Source organism: Protomyctophum parallelum (assembly GCF_964188405.1).
Source record: "Protomyctophum parallelum genome assembly, chromosome: 21".
Taxonomy (NCBI): Eukaryota; Metazoa; Chordata; class Actinopteri; order Myctophiformes; family Myctophidae; genus Protomyctophum; species Protomyctophum parallelum.
Window position 1 is genome coordinate 26391984 of NC_139713.1, and position 22204 is coordinate 26414187.

The 22204-nt window shown below is 42.2% G+C and overlaps 1 protein-coding gene across 1 annotated transcript; it reads left to right on the plus strand.

The window, feature by feature from the left end:
• The first annotated feature begins 3192 nt into the window (after positions 1-3192).
• On the plus strand, positions 3193-21423 carry slc45a2 (solute carrier family 45 member 2). The gene is made up of 7 exons (XM_083793172.1): positions 3193-3813; positions 6885-7061; positions 15272-15636; positions 16897-17040; positions 18122-18245; positions 20053-20258; positions 21203-21423. The coding sequence occupies exons 1-7, from the start codon at positions 3339-3341 to the stop codon at positions 21413-21415; spliced, it is 1704 nt and encodes a 567-aa protein (XP_083649298.1). The 5' UTR covers positions 3193-3338; the 3' UTR covers positions 21416-21423.
• Positions 21424-22204: the final 781 nt, after the last annotated feature.

Genomic DNA, 22204 nt, shown 5'->3' on the forward strand with positions numbered 1-22204 from the left:
TGAGGGGGGGTCAGGCAGGAGGAGAGTATAGGCGAGGGGGCCCCAGACAGGAGGAGAGTAGGCGAGGGGGCCCCAGGCAGGAGGAGAGTAGGCGAGGGGGCCCCAGGCAGGAGGAGAGTAGGCGAGGGGGCCTCAGGCAGGAAGAGAGTATAGGTGAGGGGGCCCCCGGCAGGAGGAGAGTAGGCGTGAGGGCCCCAGGCAGGAGGAGAGTAGGCAAGGGGGGTGTCAGGCAGGAGGAGAGTAGGCGTGAGGGCCCCAGGCAGGAGGAGAGTAGGCAAGGGGGGTGTCAGGCAGGAGGAGAGTAGGCGAGGGGGGGTCAGGCAGGAGGAGAGTAGGCGAGGGGGGGTCAGGCAGGAGGAGAGTAGGCGAGGGGGGTGTCAGGCAGGAGGAGAGTAGGCGAGGGGGGGTCAGGCAGGAGGAGAGTAGGCGAGGGGGGGTCAGGCAGGAGGAGAGTAGGCGAGGGGGGGTCAGGCAGGAGGAGAGTAGGCGAGGGGGGGTCAGGCAGGAGGAGAGTAGGCGAGGGGGGGTCAGGCAGGAGGAGAGTAGGCGAGGGGGGTGTCAGGTAGGAGGAGAGTATAGGCGAGGGGGGGGTCAGGCAGGAGGAGAGTAGGTGAGGGGGGCGTCAGGCAGGAGGAGAGTAGGCGAGGGGGGGGGGGGGTCATTTGAACCCTGGACCTGTGGATCACAAGCACAGCCACTCCTCACACTGAGCTAACTGATCAATCAGGGATTTGTAAATACTGTACTGGGCTGACTGTTTTTTATGATTTTCTGTAGGCCTACCCGCAAAAACCAAAACCAAAGTCAGGCTGTCTCAAAACAGTCATGTCTAGGGACCTCAAAACCTACTCTAGCGAGGCCTTTAACATTGAACTGGAGAGTCTGGATTGGTCCGACGAGCTCAGGAGCACACTAATCAAAAAGCATGGCTTGGCTTCAAAACCAAATTTTCAACGGTACTTAACACCATGGCTCCTCTGAGAACCATCAGGGTCAAAACCCGCTCGGAGCCATGGATGAATTCGGACATAGCCTACTGAATGAAAAAAATGCTCTGAACTTCCAAATGCAAGTCCAAGCAAGCCAAGCGCTTCGACAGTGATCTCCAAACCCAACTGGGCATCCTTAAAACCCAACGAAACAAGCTAAGAAACATTGTAACTACCATGACTAAATCAGCTAAAAGTAACTTTATCAATGATAAAGCAGAGGAAAACAAAAACAATCCTCGTGAGCTCTGGAAGCTACTAAACAACAACTGGCTGCGGTCAGAAACTAAAAACCATAAACATAAACATCAAATCGAATGACACTCTCATCACTGACAAGCTTGATGTGGCCAACTACTTGAACATCTTCTTTACAAACACAGCAACAACTCTGGTTAACAAACTGCCCTCCCACTCTGGGCTCTGGTGTAGAGCACATTAAAACCTTCTACAGAAACCTAGGTGTTTGTAAAGACGATTTTAAACTAGTTATGGTGACAACTGATGAGGTACTTGAGAACTTGAGTGCCCTCCAACCCCACAAGGCCACTGGCCATGACAATATTCCCTCCAAATTTCTCAGAGACTAAGCCATCTTTATAGCTCCAATCATCACGCACATAGTAAACCTCTCCATCAAACAGGGACAGGTCCCCCAAGATTTCAAACTGGCCAAAGCAACCCCCTTGCACAAGAAAGGGAGTAAATTAGACCCCGGCAACTACCGCCCTATTTCTATTCTAAGCTCCTGCATCTCGAAAGTGATGGAAAAAATAGTCTATGAACAGGTTGAAAAGTATCTTGCCACAAAAAAAGTTCCAATCTGGCTTCAGAACATCCCACTCCACTGACACATGCCTTCTCTAGAGTTTAGAAGCAGTGCCTAAAGTGACAATGTCAGTCTCAAGAGCAAATAATCAAATATACTGCACTTTCATCTATATACAATATTCACCTACCAAGGGCATTGCACAGCCAGCAACCTGTGACATTGTCAACCAGGACCGAAGGAGTCCTAAAAACCCATGCTAATGGGCTTTTATAGTGGGCCAGGAAGTGGGAAGAGCTAAGGCCTGTATCTCAACAGTAGCGCAGGAGGGACAATTCCGACTGGCTACACATGCATCCGTCCTTGTCCACAATTGGCCTTACTCGAGTCTGGTGTTATATCCATTTGTCCATATTTGGGCTGATAATGAGGTGTGAATGCCTGGAAGGCAACAATTGTAACTGACTGTACAACTGTGCACTCTTCCAATCTAATGGCTTGCTCTCCTCCTCACAGACAGACCCAGACCCAGAGGCAGAAACATGCAAGCTGTTTTAACTACCACATGATGGTCTGCTGATTTGTGCCCTTCATTAAGGAAAGTATGAAAACATTCACGTTGTACATGGTATCTTCGTCCGTAGTTTGGGCAGTGGTTTCCAAACGGTTTGCCATGTCATATCTGTACCGTGGGATTTTGTAACAACCACACAGTCCAACTATACGGACAGTTATGAATTATCTTTTAATTTACTGTATTTGTGTGTACTCGTACATGATCATAACCTGTGCATCCATGTGTTTGGCATGTCATTATAGGCAAAATATTTTATAATCTTGCTTCAATGGGGGAAAGCACAAGCTCACAACATGTTGCATCACGAAGTATGAAATAAGTGTTCTTATTACATTTTATTGCATTAGTAAATAAAAAGAAACACAGACTGATACGAGTGATATATTATAGAGGCTGTTTTTCACAGAAATTATAGAGCTGTGCCTTGGTGAGATGTTGACCTATGATGACCGTGGGCACAAAGAGTTTGTTGTGACATTTCATGCTGCACCAGTTAGGTGTACAGCATGAAAATGGTGTGCGTTTCATTTGAAGAAGCACACGAGAAAAGGAAAACATACATGCAGACACACACACACACATATAGGCTACCTACTCATGTGTCACTTCCACTGTGCGGTACTTCCAGGAACCACTGCAGGGCCATTTCTTTGGACCTCACAGACTGGAGGAGGAGCGAAAAACACAAGGAATGTTCATTCATGTCTCGGTCACACACACCCCCTTCTCTCTTATCCTCCCCTCAGACTCTTTTCTTCATCTTGCCCTTCTCTGCCGTGGTCAGACGGCGAGGTAGACCCATGGATGTGTGATTGTGTGTGTCAGTGTGTTCTGGTCTCATTGCTCAGCTATGCAGTAGAACAGAGGATTATCCCAAGCTGAGCATGAGTGGACTTACTTGGCATTGAGCCTACGATCCGGCCCCAGGTCAACTGAGAGAGACACTACTACCACTCAATTCTCTCTCTCTTTCTCCCTCTAACCCTCTCTCTGTCATTCTGCCATGACTGTTTTATCAGAGGACCAGTCTTCGAGGCCCCAACCCTGCCGGCTCCCGGAGCCCGCCGGGACACGCGTCGCCGGTTCCACGGGCCACCGCTCTAGTGACTACGGGGGATCCAAGGAGGGCTACCTGGACAGCGGCGAGAACCTCGTGTTCGGGGAGGTGGAGCCCCCCAGGCGCTCGCGGGGACGCCTCATCCTACACGGCCTGGTCATGTTCGGAAGGGAGTTCTGCTACGCCGTGGAGGCGGCGTTCGTCACGCCGGTGCTGCTGAGCGTGGGCCTGCCTCGCAGCCTCTACAGCCTGGTGTGGCTCATCAGCCCCATCCTGGGCTTCCTGCTGCAGCCCATCATCGGTTCGGCCAGCGACTACTGCCGCTCGCCGTGGGGAAGACGGAGGCCCTACATCCTGGCGCTGGGTATCCTCATGCTGATTGGAATTACTCTGTTCCTCAACGGAGACGCAGTTATCTCAGGTGAGACTTGTCACTTGACTACTGGGACTAGTTGTGGAAAGCAATTAACAAAGTAGGCTACATTTACTCAAGTACTGAGAGCTGATGGTAGGTGACAGTGTTGTGCTCCACCTCAGCATTCCATCGCCCAGAGCTCTATAGCGCATTGAAACAGGGATAGACTCCCACACCCTGGCTGATACCGACAATACGCCTCTCAAATTACTTACTTATTATTTACTTCAAGTTCTGATCTTCAAGTTCACAACGTGACACTTGAATGTAGATCTGCCATAAAAGGAATTATGTTTTGAAAAGGTTGGAGTACTTTGATACTTTTGGGAAGATGAACAGAAGAGAGGGAGCTGGTAGGCTACTATTATGTCATGGAGCGAGGTGGTTATTGTTTTGAAGACCTATATTATCAACTAGCCTAATGAAAGCGTATTAACCACTTAAGTCCCTATTTACTTTGTTGTACAACGAATAGAGAAAATAGCTATAGTTCAATAGTTCATACAAGCTCACAATGTTGTGAGCTTGTAACTGTGTGTGAATTGTTTTCAAAATATAAAGGGATGCGAAAGTGGCTAAATAACACCAATATTTATTTTAATAGTTGTATCTATTTTTTTATTTTTTGAGAATGCAAGTAAACTACTACTACTTTGACTACTACTATGAATAACCATTAGAACTGTTTTGGCCATGCTCAAGCAAGGTTTTAACATTGAAGAGCTTTTTTGTCAACAGAAGCAGACAGAGAGCATATCTGCACTTAATTTTAAATGGGCAAATTACATATTTACACTTACAGCAACAATGTTGAGGCGTAGTTGCAGTGGAAATTATTTGTTTTTGTTGGTATTGAGTAATAATAATAGTAATAATCAATGAATACATCACCCCTATTGCCATTGATTTATTTAAATGCTATACAGACAGCTTGTTATACTCCATATACGAGTCATTCTCAAGTTGACCCCCAGTTTGATACGCATTAGATAACGGACCCTCATTTGATATGATTCTTTGAGTGGTGCAACCACTCCCTTACGGAGCTATGTGTGTGGCTGGCTGGCTGGCTGGCTGGGTCTGAGGCTGAGCACGAAAACAGCATGACTGTTTTTCACCACCTGTGTGCAACTATAACACACACACACACACACACAGTATATATATGACGATGTTCCGGGGATGGAGTTGCACCACTCACTTCATTATTTTATGTCTGGGACTTGGACTGGGACTATCTATCATTGAACTGGGAAACCCCTGTCCCTGGAACCCCCTCAAGGACCCCGTGGAATGCCTGGACCATCACGTTGAGAAAGAATGCCATGATGCAGAATACTGCTTCCCTGCACACTAGTAGTAATGACCCTTTATACTAGTCTCTATAGTATCTCTAAGCATGACCATGTAATGGTTGTTTGTTGAAATAAAATGTTGAGAGATACAGTATGCTGTGATGAAATGCATGATGGTTATTGATACCAACTGAAACCTTTAAGGTCTTTACACACCAGGGGTGAATACATTTCCCAAAATGAGTTAGAAAATATTGTGCGTGTTATAAGCACCTTAAGGCTTCTGTAAAGCTGAAAATACAATGTTCTGCTGTGAGAACTTTCAAATCTCATACTTAAGCCAGAAGATATTCAGAAAAAAATGCTGACCACTGGATAATTGGATATGTACGTAACTGTCACGGTGCGACTCAGGATATGTAGAACCCAATTGCAGAAACAGAGCAGGAGCAGAGCAGGTCAAATGTAGGTGATTTATTCTCCAAAACACAGGAACACAAGAGAACGCAGGAGAATACAAAGAACACTACAAGAACATAACTAGGACTGAACACTGTAACAACATCTATAATCAAGCAGGGAACATAAGGGACTGAGGGTATAAGTAGACACAGGGATCACAAAACACAGGTGAACAGAACAAACAATAAACACTGGGATTGGCTGGGAGACTAACAGGACACAGGTGGAGAAAACTAGTAATCACAGGGAGGTGAGACAATACAGGCAAACACAACTAGGCAGAACAGGAAACACTAGGGCAACACTGCATAATAAAAGTGTACAACAGACTGATATCGTGACAGTAACGTTTTCTGAGATGAATGTTGCTCACCGTTTTAGCAGGACTCTGGAATTTACTATAATACTCATGTAGTACTATAATACTGTACATGCACTAATCCCGCCTTCTTAGAGTAGGCTACTATGGATAAGCTGATCCTCCTTTATTATAATTGTGCCACTGGAAACCGCACCCAAACTGATGAGGGGGAAATAATCATTTTTAAAATATAAAAAATCCAGAAGCTATGCTATTTAATCTAAAAAACACTTGTTATCTTGTTTATGTTAAATATTATTTCTCAGTATTTCCTTTTAGTAATACTTCCATCTTCATGTCGTAACAATGTTGTGAAAGACAATTCCATTTCATGCTGTTCTGATCACCGCACGATTCTGTGGACATTATTTGTTTAGTATACAAGTGTACCAAAGAGCACAGAGTGTGGTCTTACACTGGTTTCATTTCCATGGGAACAAAATCATATCAGAATATTTCTTTACCTATTGAACTATTGCCATGAAATTCAACCAGCTTGCTCACAGTCATATTTGGGGAAGACCTTTGCATAACACTGGATCTTAACAAAGGGGGGTGTTTTACTCATTTTGGTGTCATTCGAACATCTGGGCTACTCAGGCACTTGTGTGTGCATCACAGACAGTTTTTGAGTTGCTTGATTCAATATTTATATATTTGATATTAATGTGATCAGACAGTGGTTAATAATTATATTAAATAATGGTGGATTGTGATTTTCAAAGAAATACACAATATTGTGTATTAACTCTTGTTCTCTTCCTGAATGACAAACTGAACAGGTCTTCAAGGCGAATTATGACCTTGTAGTCACAAGTTATTGAATCAAAAGCCATTGTATAACAACGTTATCATGAAATGTTCATGTCAATGTGTTATGTCAAACAGGTGACATCTGCAAACAGTGTTTAAGTAGCTTTTTGTCAGGACAAACCTTGTGTATCTATGTTGTCTTACAGCAATAGTCAGCGACAAGGCATTGAAGAGTGTCTGGGCCATCGTGGTGGTGATGCTTGGAGTCGTGCTGTTTGACTTTGCAGCAGATTTCATTGATGGGCCCGTCAAAGCCTACCTGTTTGATGTGTGTTCACATAACGACAAGGAGAGAGGCTTGCACTACCATGCTCTACTCACAGGTATAGCACACACACCCACACCCACACCCACACCCACACACACACACACACACACACACACACACACACACACACACACACACACACCTTTTCTTAGCCATAATAAACCATCATTATTCAACTTCTGCTGGGGCTTCACTTGCTCTCTCATTTTATAAATGGTGTCAAAAACTGCACAAACAGTCTGGCAAGTCCTCTGTCTGTTCATAGTTTGCATTGGTAAAGGGTAAACACAGGTGAAATGTGGTTCAATTTGTGGAAAAATGACTCAAATTCCAGTTTACGAATCATACCAGATTAACCACTTAAATCTGAATTATACTGTACTTGATTATAATTATAATTATGCAGGCAGAAAATAGCCGATCAGCTATTTTTGCTGCATGACACGATGACTGTACAATAACCAACTATAGGCCTAGGTTATATTTGAGAATTCTTGCATAACAAAATTCCCATACTCAGATTTGAAGATCACTTGAACAAGCGGTGTGTTGTGAGGCCATACATGAGATGATCGATCACAGGTCTGCAGGTGCCTATGGTCTTTTAATGGCTTATTAAATAAGCCAACTCCTTCTTAAGAGGAGGATAGCTATGTTTGTATCATAGTATTGTGGATAATCTGAAAGAAAAAAATGGCACGTTCAGGAACACTTAGCCTCATTCACACGTATCAAACACCAATCAAGCAAAATGTTTGGTGACTGTTTGTGACTCGCATTGGAAAAGCATTGTGGTGGCCCAAAAAACAAAACAAATCGACCAAACATTTGCTTGATTGGTGTTTGATACGTGTGAATGAGGCCTTAAAGGGACACTTTCATAGCACAATTAGCCCAGAGACCACTAATTAGACATGTCAATGTCATGCATATTTAGGTGAGAAACAAGAGCCCATTGGAACACTAATGCATTGTTTGCTAATTTCATCATTAAATATGAAACCATTATTATGAATAATCCAATCTGTAAATTATACAATAAAATCAATAGGAGGGAACGCGTCTACTGTATATCAGACAGGAAATATTTCAATATTAGTTTCTAACTAAATTCTGCCTCAGACTACAGTCCTAAACCCAATTTGACTAATAAAAGGCGTAACGCTCTCTATGAACTTTCCAAAACTGATTATGTTATTATTCGACCTGCTGACAAGACAGTGATTTTCTCCAATGACCGATATATTTTATACTGTAGGTAGACGACAATTTTTAATGTAATACACTTCCAAACAAGCCACTATATCTGATAATAAAACAGTGACCTTTTAAATAAGACTAAGGAAGATCAGTGAATTTGAAATACACAAAGAACCTTTTGATAAGCCTTCTGCTGGTTTTACTTATTTAGAATATCAATATTTGCTCACCATAACGTTTTTTTGTTAAAAGGTTAAAGCTATATTACAATATATTCCGCTAAAGTGTTTGTTCAGTAATAGTGGTCTTTCCAGCTATTTAACACTTAGATTAACAAAATAACACCACCTTACACAACCTTTAGGTTACAACATGAATGGACAAAGAGTCGCTAATTGAGTCGTTGAAGCTCTGTACATCTATTGTATGACAAAGTATAAAATAGGACTTGCTTAAGCGGTTAATCATACAGTACTAAGTCTAAACTCAGTACTAAGTCTAAAAAATTAAATAAATAAAGTGCTTCTCAATTATTTGATTAATCAAAAAAGTATTTGATAGAATAATCGATTAATCGAAAGAGTATTAGATAGAATAATCTCTAAGAAAATAATTGATAGTTGCAGCCATACTCTACTCTCTACAAGAGGTGAAGAAACGAGTGCAAGCAGGTTGGAATGGGTGGAGAAAAGTGTGAGGTGTGAATGTGTGATAGGAAAGTATATCAGCACGAATGAAAGAGAAGGTGTACAAGACGGTGGTGAGACCAGCTATGTTGTATGGTTTAGAGACACTAAACTGAGGAAAAGACAGGAAGCAGAGCTGGAGGTAGCAGAGAGAGTAAGAAGGATGGATAGGATCAGGAACGAGTACATCAGAGGGACAGCTCATGTCAGATGTTTTGGAGATAGAGCCAGAGAGGCCATACTGAGATGGTTTGGGCACGTACAGAGGAGGGATAGTGAGTACAGTATATCGGTAGAAGGTTAGAAGGTTAATCATACAGTACTAAGTCTAAACTCTGTTAAACTTTTTTGGTGTCGTTTCATTGATATATCAAAAAATTTAAATAAATAAAGTGCTTCTCAATTATTTGATTAATCAAAAAAGTATTTGATAGAATAATCGATTAATCGAAAGAGTATTAGATAGAATAATCTTTAAGAACATAATTGATAGTTGCAGCCATACTCTACTCTCCTATAATATCGGACAAAATGTCCACAACATTTTATAATATATATATATATATATACATACATGCTTCAAATTATATACATATATATATATAATTTGAAGCACTGCGAGTCAAGTTCTGTGTGTGTGTGTGTGTGTGTGTGTGTGTGTGTGTGTGTGTGTGTGTGTGTGTGTGTGTGTGTGTGTGTGTGTGTGTGTGTGTGTGTGTGTGTGTGTGGCATTATGTGAAAGCAGCTGTATGCTCAGCTGACTGCAGGCCCAGGGTGTGGTGAACGTGTTACCCAGCCAGGCAGGCAGTAATCCAGCCCAGAGCAAATCATGTGCTGCAGTCATGGGTCTGGGCTGAGAGTAGAGAGGCCATTCACATGATGCCAGTGCGTACCGTTGGTATGTGAGGCCTGTGAGTGGAGAGAGAGAGAGATCCAGCCTGATTTACAGTATGCTTTGTTGCACGCTGCTGATCCAAAAGGTCAGACTGTCTGTTTTCTTACGCACGTATAACCGCGGCATCCCTATTTTTGGCGTGCCATTATTATGCAAACATTTTCAAAACATGAAAATGTTTTGGTAAGCTTAAGAAATGGCAGAACTACCAGCTCACAGAGCTGATGCCGCATTGTGAGCTTGAAATTCAACTATTCTGGGTGGGGGGGGGGGTCAGGGTGTCATGATTTAGGTCTTTATACACACCAGAGTGGTTGTGGTGGGGGGGGGGGGGTGAATAAACGATACAAACTATTTACCGCATATAGTTGATGCCTCCTTATTCATACAGATATGTTGTCATTATTCGTGGTGACATTTTTTTATCTTGTTCTGAAATAAAATGATGTTGGTTTATGGCTGCATGGTGGTTTCATTCTGTGTGGATATACTCATGAGTATACTCACGGAAAAAATGAGGTGAGGTGATGAGGTTAGACAGGAATCCCCATGGACCATGATGTTTGCAGATCCGTAATGAGAGCAGTGAGCAGGTAGAGGAAAATCTAGAGAGGTGGAGATATGCCCTGGAAAGGAGAGGAATGAAGGTTAGCCGCAGCAAGACACACAGAATGTGTGTGAATGAGAGGAACCCAAGTGGAACAGTATGAGGTTACAGCCAGGGAGTAGACGTGAAGAAGATGGAGGACTTTAAGTACTTAGGGTCAACGTTTCAGAAAAATGGAGAGTGTGGACAAGAGGTGAAGAAACGAGTGCAAGCAGGTTGGAATGGGTGGAGAAAAGTGTGAGGTGTGAATGTGTGATAGGAAAGTATATCAGCACGAATGAAAGAGAAGGTGTACAAGACGGTGGTGAGACCAGCTATGTTGTATGGTTTAGAGACACTAAACTGAGGAAAAGACAGGAAGCAGAGCTGGAGGTAGCAGAGAGAGTAAGAAGGATGGATATGATCAGGAACGAGTACATCAGAGGGACAGCTCATGTCAGATGTTTTGGAGAGGCCATACTGAGATGGTTTGGGCACGTACAGAGGAGGGATAGTGAGTACAGTATATCGGTAGAAGGATGTTGAGGTTGGAACTGCCAGGCAGGAGGCCTAGAGGAAGACCAAAGAGAAGATGTATAGTGAAAGAGGACATGAAGTTAGTTGGTGTGAGAGAAGAGGAGGCAGAGGACAGGGTAAGATGGAGGCAGAAGATTCACTACACGGCTCTCACATCTAGCTTTCATGGACTTTGGCTTTTGGACTCACACATCCGTTGCCAATCGGACTGATATGCCCATATATGGAGATCTCTTGTCCCATGGCATGCCCCTTTGTGCCCATACATGGAGCTGATTTGTTTGTGCCCGATGCCATGATGATACATTGAGGTTAGACAACACACTCCATAGCTGGGTGTAGCTCCAATTTGAATAGGCTAATGTGGATCTTGGGATCAACATGGAGATGACGAAGCAAGCTCCGCAATGTGGTTCTTGAACGGCATGTGTGACTTCAGCCGTCTGTGACTGTGTGACATATACAGTATGACATGAATCCAAATTTGCAAAGGTAATAGAGCATGCACATCCACTCTAGCTCAGGTGCTGGACAAATGGCAGTACAAGATAAAGAAATAGTCTGCAACAAATTTGGCCACTGTTACATTAATTAAAGTTACACATATTTAAAGTATGTATGTGTGGGGATTCTGGGGACATAAATGGAGGTCCTGTGACCTACTGGCAGTGTGTGCATACAAAGTTAGCGTTTTGCAAGATTAGACAGATCAGACACAGACCCTGTTATAGACAACCATTTAAGACAACTTAAATGGTGTAAAAATGGCCCCAGGGTGTAAGACCTTAAGAGTGGAGTGGAACTATAGTGTAGGTTTCACAATGATGGCAAGAGGGGGGATTTGACTCGGCAGTCGGTACCATGTGACACGTGCTGGATAAAGGACATTACATTTACGTTTCAGTCTTTGCTGTGAGAGAGTGCCATATTTTGACTTTGAAACGTGAGACCCTCTTACCCCCCATTGAAGTTGTTATTAACCATAACCATGTGATCCCTTTCTTTGTCTCTTAGTATCTTATCTATTACCCATTGGTTTTATACCTGTATATACTGTATGTTGTGTGTATTGCTTTGTACTCAAATTTTTTATTTTATTTTTTTATACCTGTGTTTGTATGTTGTTTGTATGTCTGGCCTCGTGGGGAAAGATGGTGGGTGGGGAGGACTGGGAAGGGAGTTGTGGGAGAAAATGTAAAAAAAAACGAAGAGTCGTATTCTCTTTCTGTGAAAACTGTGAAAACTGATCCAACTCTTTGAATAAAATTTACTTAAAAAAAAAAAAAAAAAAAAGTGAGACCCATGCTGCTGGTGCTCTACCAAACATCGGGCTAAAACAACTTATTGTAGCTTGACTGAACCGTTTCCTGCTTCAGAAGAGAGAAACGTACTCTAATCAGAGAAGTGTGCACTCAGAGTCTATGGTCTGGACCCAGGCAAACGTATACTGTAGGCTATTATAAACAAATTCTTATTATAAACAAATTATAAACAAATGATTTGGTTGAACAAAATGTGGGAAATGGAATTGAACTTATTTTTTTACTTTTATTCATAAAGTACATAAAAAGGCCCAGGCGGCTGGCATAGCGGTCCGGGCACCTAGGCTTCAGCCTGACAGCGTGTCGTGGGTTCGAATCCCTCTCCATTTCTCTCTCCCCATTCCCCTCAGTCTACTGTATACTATCAATCAAGGCAGAAAAGGCAGCAATTGAGCAAAGTCTGTTACAAAATAACAGAAATAAACATGGCATATGGTTTGATACACAGGACAGGACAAAACAGCACATCAAGACATATTATGCAGCCAGCACTCATTGTTTCAAATGGTGCATACAGTTTTCATCTTGATTTACAGTAGAAACAAAGATAGACAGTGGCAGGTGAGTCAGTCACAAACACAGAAATGTGTGGGGAGAAATCAATTGGCCTAACGACTAAATTGGGTAAAAAGAAAGAAATAATTGGCCACGTACGTTAAAAGTTTGGTTGAAGATTGTCTGCTGCTCTGAGCAGTGGCTGCAAATATTAATCAAGAACATGACAACTGCATATCATTCATAACACAAAAACAATAATATTCATTGTTTGCTAATGAAACCATGTCTTGTGTGTACTGTAGCTTGATTTTACCCACTTTCAACTTGGTGTACCTATTTTGGGTCATTATAGGCGAATATTTAAAACAAAACAACAGCAATAATTGCAGATTTACAAGCTATTTTTAAAAAGGGGCTTAACGGTTAAGTCAAGAATGTGTAAGCACATCAAATCCATTGGCACAAATAGATAAGCACTGTAAGTAAATCCATTTCCCTCAGCTACTCTGATTTCAAATGTACAGGTTTTTTATGCACATCAATTGACATGTCTGTGGCAATGAAACAGCTCATATCTACATACAAAAGAGTGTGTTTATTCTTCATTTATAGCCAATTAATTCACCTGTGTCACACAAATACAGTAAAAGGTGAGGACAGCAGCGTATAGCTGGCAAAACAAATAGTTTATTTCACAGAATATATTTAAAGCAAAGTTATAGTTTTTAAAATTATTTCTACATTTAAATACGGAGAATATAACTTAAGAGTAGTGATGAATTATTTCTGTCACATGGCACTGGCCTCAGCTTAGTGTAAGCTGTCTCAGAAGTCACCGCTCAACGTCACCGTACTTTAGCACATGATTAGGAAAACCTACAAAAACACATTTCTATCCAATATTATTTAGAGGTTATTTCCTTAAGCAATGCATTATTTCCCCATACAATTGTCATATTGTTAACCTTTTAAAAGCCAATGGTAAAATCCAAACTGGTGAATCAAAAGCAAAACATTTTAAACTAGAAAAAGTGCCCCTCGGGGCACAGGTCCCCACCAGGCCAGGTCAGGTTGTGGCCTCCTGGTGGTGCTATAATAGGCCAATGTGAAAAGGGTGCCATTTGTTCTTACACCATTGATGGCAATTGGATGATTTGAGGCATTTTGTTCCAAAAATGTGTTTTGCAAAAATCCACCTGTTGGTGGCGCTATAACAGGCCAATGTGAAAAGGGTGGGATATATTCCTCAGCCTAGTAAGAAAGTCTGTGAAAGATTTCACGTAAATTGCACGCTGCATTCACGATTTGAGGCTTTTTGTTTCAAAAAGGCCAATCCTGCAAACTTTGAAAGTCAATGTTAGCCAATTAGGATGGAATATGAAATATCGGATATCCATCTTGAACACATGACTATAGAGATAGTATATAACTTTTTTTGCGGGATTTTTGGACAGAATCTGGAGTAGTAAAATCCAAAGATGTGTTTTTCAAAAGTCGGTCTCCTGGTGGTGCCGTTCTGGAAATTGTAGGGCAGCGGTTCATCGTTATATGGCATCCAGGGAGCGTGTGTGCAAAATTAGCTGTTCACAGACGGACGGACGGACACACGGACGGAGTGCAAAACATACTCTATCCCCATGCCTTCGGCCTGGTGGAGGCAATGAAGAGACAGCCTATTAAGAGTATGTTCATGTTGTTTAGACAGATATTAGGGTTGATTTTTATCTGGAGCATTAATTTCTTTGAAGCACTAAATATTTCTCTTTAGACTCTGTTTACCCTATCATATTATTTGTTGACTATAGGGTTTGTGAAGTTGCCCGAGGGCTCGGATCTTACGCTTGTAAGGCTGCTAAATGCCCAAATTGAAATTGATAAAACACAGGGTGGCAATTACCTTCAGAGATTAAATCTTTAATGCAGTGGCTCTCAACATTTGGACCTTGAGGGGGTTCCAGGGGGAGTAGCTTAGTAGTGCCCATACCCGAGGTGGGGTTGGCATGGCGAAAGGGCCTTTCTGTGTGGAGTTTATGTTCTCCCCGTGTCCCCTAGGGTAGGTAGCTAGGTACCCTCACAAAGAAACATGCAGTAATCCTGGTCTCTAAACTACCTCCTCCTGGCCAGCGCCTGATGGAGGGGAAAGGAACTGGTTGGAATAACATGTTCCTTCCACAGGCTACGTCCAGCCGGGGAAACTCTCCCATATCAGGTGAAAAGAAGCAGCTTGGACCTTAAGGCTTGGACTCCTCATGCATAGGAGGAAGCATGAGGTCAGTCCGCTCTGCCAACCCCCCAGGTTGGCAGAGGAAGTGTAGCTCCCAGGATTACATTCGATAATTGACACTCAGTGAAAAATGGGTTGGAAAATCGTGGGATAAAAAATAAATAAATAAAAAAGTAGCTTAGTATCAAAATCAGTTTAACCACTTCAACCGTAGATGCATTCACTATTTGAAAATAGCTGTATATATGTAGGCCTATATGTATTTTCAGTAAAATTTGACTACTGGAATAATGCCTCGATCTGTAAACTTGTTTCAGGTCTGGGTGGAGCATGTGGTTATCTAGTAGGAGCCATGGACTGGGGCCATTCATCGCTTGGCCAGTTGCTGGGCTCAGAGTACCAGGTCATCTACTTCTTCTCAGCCTTGACCTGGGGCATCTTCCTCACAGTACATCTCATCAGCATCCCAGAGGTACCTCTTGGCAAGATCACAGAGCACTCAGAACTCTCAGCCCCGCTGCGCTTACTGGGGTCTCATAGCAATGGCTATGGGTCACTGACTAAAGAACCCATCCCTCCAGCAGTTCCAGCGTTAGTGGCAGACCTGAGGCCCAGGTCCTTCTCAGCCCTGGGTGAAGCCAACGCTGTGACTTCCAGCAAAACAAAGCAGCCGGTCAATGAGGTATGGGATTCTCACGATGCTCACATGCATGTCTAGTCTGATGAACAATGTGAAGTAACATTGTGTTGAAGTAACAACATATAATTAAATTGACCAGGGTTCATTTACAGTAACTGAGAGAACTTATTTTATTATTAGGTCTAGACTAAAAAGAAGAAAAAAAACAGTTTGTTTATAGTCCCTAAAATATATAGAGGAAATCCCTGTCACGCCATCCAAATAATAATATAATCATTTTTTGGGGAAAGTTTATTGAGAGCAATACGCTCCTTATAAAGCAAATTAGGTTTAGGCCTATATAGCCTGAGACAGAATAGCTCTGAAACTGTTTTTTCAATCTCAGAATGAATTAAAAGTAGGAAACATTCAGGAGGTGATTCAGAGTCTCAGGATCAACAGATTGCAGGATCAGAGTTCATTAGCCGTGGAACAGGGCCGGATGCCAAGTTAGGATAATTGTGTCCCATCCCAATTGATGCTACTGCATCAATCCCAGATTGATGCAGTAGCCTAGCATGTTTTTTTGTTTTTTTTACAATAACAGAATAAATCAACTCTGGTGTTCAATAGACTGGTATTGTGCGTGGGGGCTAAGGACATTGGACAAAACATTCATCCGTCACCAATTGATGGGGCCTCAATGATGAAGCCTCAATTATACTTTGTGGTATGCTAGTGTTGCGTAAAATACATGTACAATGTACAAGCTCACACAGATCTGCAATTTTAGGCATCTGACACCGTCTCGTACCACAGCATATAAATGAAACAAAACATGTCAAATAGAGGTAGCATTCAGAGCTTGTGGACATATTGGGTAAAGGGAACAGTTCAGGAGCCTAAACCTAAAATAATATGTTCCATATCTGTGGCTCGGTGGAACACATTTATGTGGCATATATTGAGTTTTAATGCTAGGAATAATTGAGCACATTAGGCAAAATTGGCAGAAAACACACTTTCATCAGATTCATCATATGGATACATTTAGTTATAAAGACAATTGGCACCACACCTTATCCCTAAACTTATTTGCCATTTTTTACTATTTAAAAAAACCTTTTAAAATTGTTCAAATAGCTGATCTACTACAAGCTCACACCGTGTTGATGTAGATCGGCTAGTTGAATTATTTTAAAACGTTTTTCAAAAAAAAAAAAAAAAAAGGCAAATAAGTTTAGGGATAAGGGCTAAGGTAAGGTGTGACGCAAGATGGGGCCCTAAGTGTGTGTTCATTCATGTCCGTGTGTATGTGTACAGGTTCAGAAGAGAATGACGTTGAGATCACTGCTGAGAGCTATGATGAACATGCCAGGTCATTACCGCTGCCTGTGTATCAGCCACCTACTGGGGTGGACGGCTTTCCTCTGCAACATGCTCTTCTTCACCGATTTCATGGGCCAGGTATGTATGTGTAGGCTGTCCACAGGTGTGCGTGTGTGTGTGTGTGTGTGTTAGACAGAGAGAGAGACAGCGTATAGCGTGTGCCGTGTGTGTTTAGAGTAGCTGAATGACCCCCACCTTTATCTCCAATTGTTTTGTTTTGCCAATTTCCAAATTTGTGTTGTGTGTATATACTGTCATCACCGCCATGCGCTGACCTTTTCGGCTACAGTTTCACCTGTCTGCAATCCTTCTTCTAGGCAATGACAATTTGCTAACTAATGTACTGTACTAATGTACTGTACCATTTATGTTCTTAACTCCTGATATACATTCTTCTTTTTGATTTTCACTACCTCTTCTCACAATTGCAACAAGTGACACGTCTGTGATGTCAGGTGCTGTGTGTGTGTGTGTGTGTGTGTGTGTGTGTGTGTGTGTGTGTGTGTGTGTGTGTGTGTGTGTGTGTGTGTGAGAGAGAGAGAGATAGTGCACATGAGTACTACTGTAAACCGTAAAGCCTGATATAGTTATGGAGTTAATAAATGCTGATCAAAGGACATACTTTATGCTTGCTGCTATACCGTATACAATAAAATGGTTTATTATTATTATAGACAGCACCTGTCTGTACCTGTCCTCCTGTAGCAGAATAGGCACCAGTATACAAATTGATGGTGGATGACATGACAACACTTATTTAGTTGAAATATCTAGAATATTTAGAGATTTCTTTAATGGAAATAAGATCACATTAAATCAAACAATGTTACATTGGTAGTTACCGGTATATCATTTTGATGCAGTAGCCTACTTATTAATTCAATGTTTATAATTTTCCACCAACAACTTGGCTATTTAACATAGAAATCCAAAGCACACTCTTTTAAAGACTAAAATTAAAGACTAAAGTATTTCAGCATGACTTGGCAAAGTAAATAAAAACACATGGTGACCAATGCATTTCAGCTCAATGAAGCACACGGGATCCGTCTTGAAGTAGGTTTTCGACATCGGAAAAACTTGCTCTCTTCTTTTGAGCACTTATTGACAATTTTATATTTCCCAATTGCATCTCATCTCCTGTCCTCTTTTTCTGCAGATTGTATACAAGGGGAACCCATATGCAGATCATAACTCCACTGCCTACGTCACCTACGAGCGGGGTGTGGAGGTGGGGTGCTGGGGCCTGTGTATTAATGCCGTGTCTTCAGCCCTCTTCTCCTGTAAGTCTGCTTGTCTGTGTTTCCCTTCTCTCATGTGCTATGGTTGTGTATGGGGGGGGGGGGGGGTCATGTGGATCTCGGGATTCACAGACAGAACGGTGTGGAACGGTGTGGCTCCCATGTGGATCTCTGACCTCACGTGGCCAGACTGTCATTTCAGTCATCTATGACAGTCAGGGACGTGCACACAGAGACATCAAAGGGCCCCTGCCCTTTTACCCGTCTGTAAAACAACTGACTCCAGACCACGAATGCAGCATTTACTATGGTGAAAGAAATGCAAATGCCACTCCTTTCCATGCCATGCCTGAAGCAGCATTCATGAGAATTCTCCTGAATTTGAACGCAGCATTTTGCGTTGAACAAATTTGTTTAGACATCCAGGTCGTACACCGCATCTCCACTAGCTAAAAAGTGCTGAGTTGCGCCCCGAAAATAGCTGATCTACAAGCTCTCAACTCATCGCAGTGCGACGCGTTGTGAGCTTGTAGATCTGCCATTTTTGCCTAAAAGTGACCTCTTACATGTCAGCCCCTGCCTCTAACACTCTGCACGTCCCTGATGACAGTGGTATCAGAGCTCTATTCTGCCCTACAAAGCCAGAGTGCAAAAACGTAGTTAGTTACACACTTAGGCTTTGTACGGCAGTATTGTCTTCCATCATAACGTTTTAAAATATTAAAAAAATAGATAAGATATTGGCGCTGATCAGCAGACCCTGTTCTAGATGGCTCTGCATCCCATAGAGCCGCTTTTGGGACCCTTATGGGTCCATTAGGTTTTCATTTTATGCTCTCAAGAGTTACCGGTACATTACTGTTAAACATCTGCAATACTTCATTTACGAGAAGTCTACACAATTCGTTTGCCTGTTCTCTCCTATGGTACCACATCAATATAGCACATCTTTTTTTTTTTTTAAGATATTTTTTTTGCGGCTTACGCCTTTTATTGATTTTTGAAGGGATAGATAGTAGGCTGACAGGAAACGGGAGAGAGATGGGGGGATGACATGCGGTAAAGGCCGTGTCGGGTCCGGGAGTCGAACCCGCGGCACACCGCGACTGGATCACCAGTCCGGTGCCCAGACCGTTACGCCACGGCCTGGGCCAATATAGCACATCTTATCCAACAATAACAAAATAGTCTTTAGTTTTGCTGAGACGCTAAATCTCATCAAATTGTGGTCCATGGCTCAAATGCTGAATACATAATGGCCCTTGATATGAAAAGGGTTGAAAACCACTGAATTACAGGGACACTCAAAGTACCAACAAAGTCTATATTCGGTGCAGTAAAACTGACAGCGTACAAGTAACAGATGATCCGACAAACTATACACAGGTGAAACTCACAGACAATTAACATAGGGATTGGCTGGGGAAAACAGGACACAAGTGATTCAAATGAACAAAGAATCACTGGGTAGGTGAGACAGGAAAGACAACAGCTACAAGGACAACAGGAAACACTATAGGACTTTTACTTCAAAATAAGAGGTAGATAGCAGTAAATTAAAACCCAAGTACACCACAGAAAACAGGAAACAATCAAATATCACATCAGTACGAGACAGATGGTGACAGTACAATACAAGAGCTATTTCTGTTCTCTCTCTGTCGTCCATGTATGAGTGTTCACTGGTCATGTACTGTACTTCATACACTGACTGAGCACTACGAACTATACAAAGTGGATGGCAGAGTTCACACCAACACCTTATAAAATAAATACAATGGTGAGCGATATCGATATAGTGTAGTTATAAGTGTGTTGATTATTATGATTATTATCTGTGTCTCTCCAGATGTACAGCGCCTGCTGTTGCCCTACATCGGCCTGAAGGGGCTTTACTTCGTGGGCTACTTTGTGTTTGGGATGGGTACCAGTCTCATTGGTCTGTTCCCAAACGTCATCGCCGTGCTCAGCCTCTGCACTGTGTTTGGAGTCATGTCCAGCACCCTCTACACCATCCCATTCAACCTTATAGCAGAGTACCAGCTAGAGGAAGAGGTGTGTGAACGCACGCACGCACACGTGTCTTTCATCTATTTTAGACAGACTAATAGAGCATTTATTTAACCAATTTAACCACATAAGCCCTATTATAATCCTTGTTCATAAAATGAGAATAGCCAGTCAACAAGCTCAAAACATGTCACATATTGATGTGTTTTTAGCTTGTAGATCTGCTATTTTTATTCTTTAAATGATTAAACATTTATGAAAAACAATGTTTTCCATTTTGAAAAATGGGGGTCAACCTCACACTATGTTTTACTTAAAAGTAAAAGTCAAAAGTCAATATTACAATGTAGAAATACCTTGTTACAAGTAAAAGTCCGGAATTCAAAATGAGTAAAAGTAAAAAAGTATTGGTATTAAAATATACCAATAGTAGAAAGTAGTCATTATGCAGAATGTCCTATTTCACAAGTTTCCAAATGGATACCGCACATACCTCAGATCAGCAGACAAAGTTTTACTCAACCCCCTACCCCCCCCCCCCCCCCCCCCCCCCCCCCAACACAAAGCTGGTGACGCAAGGTGGCAGAGCCTTTGCTGCTAGGGCTCCACTGCTGTGGAACCAACTACCTCTGGAACTCACTTGTCCACTTTTAAAAAACTCTTAAAAATAATGGGTGCTGTGGGTGCTCTATTTTTAGGTAATATATAGTAGGCCTACATACTGTAGTTTTCAAATAATTGTAGTGGAGTATAATATTTGTCTCTGAGTTGTAGTGGAGTAGAAGGAAAAGTACTGGAAATTGGAAATACTCCAGTGAAGTAAAATAAAAATACCTCAAAATTGTACTTAAGTACAGTAAGAGTAAATGTACTTCAATATCACTTTGTTTACACCACTGCTATTTGATCCTCTCTATTTTCTTTCTATTCTCCCACCCCACCTCTGCACCTGCATGTTCCTTCCTTCCCCCATCCGACCACAACTTCAGGAGCAGATCAAGTTAAACGGAAGCACTGGCAGGCGCCGCGGCACCGGGGTGGACTGCGCTGCTCTCACCTGCATGGTCCAGCTGGCCCAGATCATCGTAGGAGCAGGACTTGGCGCTCTGGTCAACATCGCAGGAAGTGTCATCGTCATTGTCCTTTCAGCTTCGGCCACATCCTTGGTCGGCTGTCTCTTCATTGCACTCTTCATCAGATAGGCCTATGTGGAATGATTATGCCTTTGAGATTGTTATTATTATTATTGAAGAATGATGTTTTAAATAAATATTGTATATAACTTTTCATTGTTTGTTTCTCATGCTTATTTCATTAGCCTACAGCTTTTATGAATACTGGACTTACAGGAGGAATAATGTGTGAGTCTTTATTGTTGTGGAATATGGTTGAGTTTTAAGGATTCTCCTGAAGATTTCATTGAGCGGTGCACATCGCTCCAATAACTGGCTGCGTGTGACATATGTCTCCATGTATGTCTGTTTGTGGTACGAAGAGCTGCAATACCGCTCAGTGACCTAAACTGGCACTGTTGAGCAGGCTAAAGGGCCTTTCAAACTGAGCACTATAACAATAAAACTGTACCGTACAGTGAGTACAGAGTACAGTATAACTATCACAATACAAGTGTATTTGCACTGCTCAGTTTGCACAGGTGTGATAATTTTTTCCTGTTTCAAATAATATGTAGAATTGTAAAACGCGGCTGTTTGACTGATAGAATTGTAAAACTAGCTAGCTACTGAGCTAGAGCTATCCGGACACAATCAGTTGTATTGTTAACAGCAAAATCATTCAAGAAGGTAATAAGCAAATATACTTTGAGTACCAACGCATAAGTACTCAAACAGATCTACTACTGTACATGTGTAACACCCGGGATTTTAACTCAGGCCGAGATCCCTCTGGACTGAGGGGAGATATTAGACTTTTGAGGCCATCAGGCAGAGGCTCTGAGCCACTCTGCTATACTCACCTCCCTTTTGACCTCG